We start from the raw sequence: 4,718 nt of genomic DNA, 5'->3' as shown, positions 1-4,718 counted from the left end.
AGGAGTCAGGCTCTTGCTCTAGAGATGGTGGGTAGCCAGGTCTAACCCTGACCACATGCATCAGTCCCGGTCATCCTCCAGCTAGTGGGCAACTCATATCAGGAGGGGGGGGGTGAGTTGGTGAGGGGAGAAGGGGTCACTTTGTCTTTCAAGTCTTAATTTATACTTTAACTTCAAATGTATTTTCAGTGCCTCAGGTACAGTTTAATCTTAAGTCTTAAAGGCCCCTGAAACAAAACAGAATTATACTTTATTTTTAAGCTTCCTCATTTTCTTATAGTCAGTTTCCCCCCAATCTCCCATTTTACCCTGACTTAGAGTCCACAAACTTCATCAGACCGTCTGTGCTCATGGACTTGGGCCTTTCTAGAGGGAAGCCTAGGGCTCTGCTCCAGATGAGCTGGGCCAGCACACCCAGTGCCCTCGACACTCCGAACAGGACTGTGTAGTAATTCATCTCCGTCATGCCGTAGTACTGTTAGGGTAGAAGGGAAGCCCTGTGAGACAGTGGTACATGCAAGTCCACAGTAACATAGAGACACCCCCTCCCCTGCCTGCCACACCTTTCTTCAGCCTTAGCCCAGTCAGCCTTGAATAACAAGAATACCAGTCACAAGTCAATCAAGGGCTCACCCCCAGCCCCTGCCACAGCAACTACATCAAAGGGTTCTGTGACACAGGAGAGTTTTTGCTCTGGCAGAACCTGGTAGAATAAACCTGAAATTCCATCTATTTAAGAGGCTGAGACAGGAAATCAAAAAGTTAAGGTTAGAGGTCAAGGAAATAGTTCAGCTGGTAGAATGTTTGCCAGTTAAGGCTGAGGGCCTGAGTTCAGATTCCCAACTTGCACATAAATCAGGGTTGTGACATGTGCCACATGGAGACAGGAGGACCATTTGAGTTTGTCACCACTGAATGGGATCAATGAGCTCCAGGTTCAATAAGAGACCCCATCTCCAAAAATAAGATGGAAAGCAACAGAGGAAGACACTTGACAGCACCCCTGGAACCCTTATGTACTTACATGTGACAAACACATGAACACATTCACCACCAACTAACTACAAAAGCTCTAGGCCTGCTCCTATGTGTATGCCTTAATCCCCAACCCTTGGGGACAGAGGCAATGAATCTCTGAGCTCAAGGTCAGACTGGTATACATAGAGTTCTAAGCCAGTCGAGACTACTAAGTGAGACCTGTCTCAAATAGGGACCACATGTGAGGCTTTGGGGTCCATGCCCCTGGCAGAGAAGAATGGTGGTACTGGAGAGGAAGTAGGGAGGTGAGGACTCACCTGGAGCAGCACCCCACTGTGAGCATCTACGTTGGGCCAAGGGTTCTTAGCCTTCCCTTGCTCTAAGAGGATATTGGGCACAATCTTGTACAGCTGAGCAACTAGCTTAAACATGGGATCCTTAGGCAGATGTTTCAGAGCAAACTCTCGCTGACAGGAATAACGTGGGTCAGTCTTCCTTAGTACTGCATGACCATATCCTGGGACAACCTGTAAAGAATGGGAAAACGTAACTGAATTGGCATGTTCAATTACAAGGTTCTTCTCTTTGTTCTTCCAGTGATTTGGTCCTGGTGCTCACGCAGGACTGTAAATCAAAGTCAACCTGGTAGCTCAGTGACAACTAAGGGCTGGAAATACAGCTTAGTGGTGGGATGCTTGCCTAGCCTTAAGATGCTAGGCTCAAGCCCTAGCATCATAAAAAGAAAACTAAATTTACAAGGAAAACACCATGGAGAAACAACAGAAAGAAAAGCCCCTTCTTGGCTAACACAGGGACTGTTTTTATTCTTCTCTGTATTTTTTATCTGAGACAAAGTCTCAATGGTCTGGAATTTTCTTTCAACCTGCAGTGTTTGGGTCTTAGTCTCTTTTCTGGTTGCTTACCCGTCCTGAGTTGAGTGTGTTCCAGATGTAGTCTCGTAACTTCTCATCTGACACATCTTTGCCAACTTCCTTCTGTAGCTGTGTCAGCCAGACAAGCACCTCCTACACGTTAAGTTCAAGGGTGGTCAAAGAGAAATGTGAATACACATGCCAAGGGAAGCATGTCAAGATAAGTAACAGAGCATGTGAGTAGAAACAAGCCGCAGAACAGAAAGAAAAACAAAGGCCAGTCTCACCTGATTGGCTAGTCCATGTAGAGGTCCTGCCAGCCCATTCATGGCTGCTGCAAAGGACAGGTAAGGGTCTGAAAGGGCACTGCCCACCAAATGGCTGGTGTGGGCACTTACATTGCCACCCTCATGGTCACTGTGGGGATGTGAGGCAGAGCCAAAGGGAGAAAGAGAAGGGCTGATTATGACACAGACATTTCTTTTCTTTTGTCATTTTGGCCTCATGGGCTCACAACACCCTAGAGCCCATTCAGCGGATGACCACTCCCGACCCTTACTTCCACTGATAGGAATATCAAATACACAGCTCACATGCATGCATTCTCTGCTACCATCCCAGTTTAGAAAGGATGACCAGAAGAGGGCGCTTGTGGGAAGCTGGATTCCCTTTATGTGAGGCAATTTCCCTAGGCTTTTCAGCTTACTTTCCTTATTTCTCGCCTAGCTTCAACCCTTACGAGAGAGGTGTTTCTTCCTGTTTGCTACAGACCATCTGTTCCCAGATAATAACTTTAAGAATTTTTTTTTTGAACCATACCCCAATCCCTAGCTCCCAGTGCTGGGCATAGTGGCACATGCCTTTAATCCTCGCACCCGGGAGGCAGGCAGAGGCAGGCAGATCTTTATGAGTCTGAGGCCAGTGTGATCTACAGAGTGAGTTCCAGGACAGCCAGGGCTAAACAGACAGATCCTGTCTCACGAAACAAAAATAAAAACAAAACAAAGTTTTCCATTAATCCAGGCACTGGGGTATAACACCAACTGTAGCTCACCTGTGGATGGTGAGGTACAAACGCATGAGCTCGGTGAACTGAGGATCTGTGTAGCCTAACATGTTGGTAAAATTGTGGGACCAGTCTAGCTTAGAGTCAATGGCCCCAATACTGCTGCCCTCCCGGTACAGATTCCGGTAGATCTTTGCCGCAACACATGGTAGCTTGGCAATCAGGTCCATACAGTCTTCATAGATGAGCTGAGAGAGAAGAAAGGTGGAGAAAAAAAGGAATTATCCACAAAGCATTAGGCTGTGACACTGGTTGTCCATTGCACTGACAGCTGTATGCTGAGTGGTTACATATTAAGTATATTTCGAGGTATGTAATAACAAGCACATACTGAGTAAACCACTATAATCCAGGTTTATAATATCTGCTGTGTATTATGTATTAACACACAATCCCCCAGTGTTTCCATCCCACTAAATACATAATGGTAAGGTTCTCAGACGTTAGTTATTAAACTAAAGTCTGAACTCTGGTGTGCTCAATTGCGGTCTTCTCCGGGATGCTCTAACTTTGGCACTACTGAACATGTGCTAAGATGTCACCTTTACGTGCACACACAGGAGCTGAACATGGCACAGCACACAGAGAGATCCTCTCTCCTTCCCTGGGCACTGAAGTTAGGTTTCCAGGACTGTGAAGATGACTTTACACGCTGAGCCACCTCATGGGCCCACTGTCTGAAATTAATTCTTTATTTCTTTATAATAATGTTTTAAAATTAATTCTACATTTTAGTGTCCACATCAAAGTGCTGACCAATTATTGACTAGCAAGAGCTTCAATGTTCTAGGTATGTATTATGCTAGATATACAAGGTTTTGATATATGTATACTTTGTAGAAAACTTGTGCAGCATGTAAGAAACTGGGCTTGATACCTGGCACTTAACAATCTCAAAAATAAAAGAAAATTTAAAAAATTCCCCCAAAGCAAAAACATGCCACTACTACAACTGCCTTGAATAGAGGAATATAACTGACCATGATCCTTATGCATCACTAGCCCCACTGCTATAAGATTCTGGCCAAGATTCTTACATTAGCTATCATTTATTATTCATAAGATGCAGAAAAAAATTGTTTTAAATGGGTCTTGCATGTGTGCAAAAAATAAATCTAAAACAATAAAACCACATAAAATGTTTGGATACCTCTAAAATATCTTATAGGCACTTATTATAAAGTATGATTTGCTGGGTGGTGGTGGCATACTCCAGGTGGATCTCTGAGTTCCAGGACAGTCAAGGTATTTATTGCTATACCTAGCTGACTAGTCTCTCTCTTTTTTTTAAACTTCAAAGATTTATTTATTTATTATATATAAGTACACTGTAGCTGTCTTTAGACACACCAGAAGAAGGCATCAGATCTCATTACAGATGGTTGTGAGAACCACCTTGTGTTTGCTGGGATTTGAACTCATGGCTTCTGGAAGAGCAGTCAGTGCTCTTAACTGCTGAGCCATCTCTCCAGCCCGACTAGTCTATTTCTTTTCTTTTCTTTTCTTTTTTGGTTTTTCGAGACAGGGTTTCTCTGTATAGCCCTGGCTGTCCTGAAACTCACTCTGTAGACCAGGCTGGCCTTGAACTCAGAAATCCACCTGCCTCTGCCTCCCAAGTGCTGGGACTAAAGGCGTGCACCACCACCGCCAGGCTAGTCTATTTCTAAAAGGTGAACTTTAGGGGTTACAGAGATAAGAGACACAACTGATATTGGATCTCAAGAACACCACACTGTGGATTTCTGAGTTCGAGGCCAGCCTGGTCTACAGAGTGAGTTCCAGGATAGCCAGAGCTATACAGA

At 44.5% G+C, this 4,718-nt stretch overlaps 1 protein-coding gene across 2 annotated transcripts in view; it reads right to left on the bottom strand.

Annotated features, from left to right (window-relative positions):
* The window catches only part of Cs (citrate synthase), a 25,423-nt gene that overhangs the window by 3,440 nt on the left and 17,265 nt on the right, over window positions 1–4,718 (bottom strand). The window contains exons 7-12 of one of the 2 annotated variants that reach the window (XM_031349118.1): window positions 2,905–3,104; window positions 2,138–2,267; window positions 1,902–2,003; window positions 1,296–1,505; window positions 309–475; window positions 179–227 (exon numbers count right to left, since the gene is read on the bottom strand). In XM_031349118.1, coding sequence (XP_031204978.1) covers window positions 218–227; window positions 309–475; window positions 1,296–1,505; window positions 1,902–2,003; window positions 2,138–2,267; window positions 2,905–3,104 — 819 coding nt within the window. In that variant the 3' untranslated portion in view covers window positions 179–217. Of the gene's footprint in view, window positions 1–178; window positions 228–308; window positions 476–1,295; window positions 1,506–1,901; window positions 2,004–2,137; window positions 2,268–2,904; window positions 3,105–4,718 lie in introns of those variants that run through there. The other variant, XM_031349117.1, reaches the window with a different exon arrangement.

This window comes from Mastomys coucha, unplaced genomic scaffold, assembly GCF_008632895.1.
Source record: "Mastomys coucha isolate ucsf_1 unplaced genomic scaffold, UCSF_Mcou_1 pScaffold4, whole genome shotgun sequence".
NCBI classification, from domain to species: Eukaryota; Metazoa; Chordata; class Mammalia; order Rodentia; family Muridae; genus Mastomys; species Mastomys coucha.
Note: the sequence above shows the minus strand (reverse complement) of the source record. Positions and strands in the feature narration are given on the sequence as shown.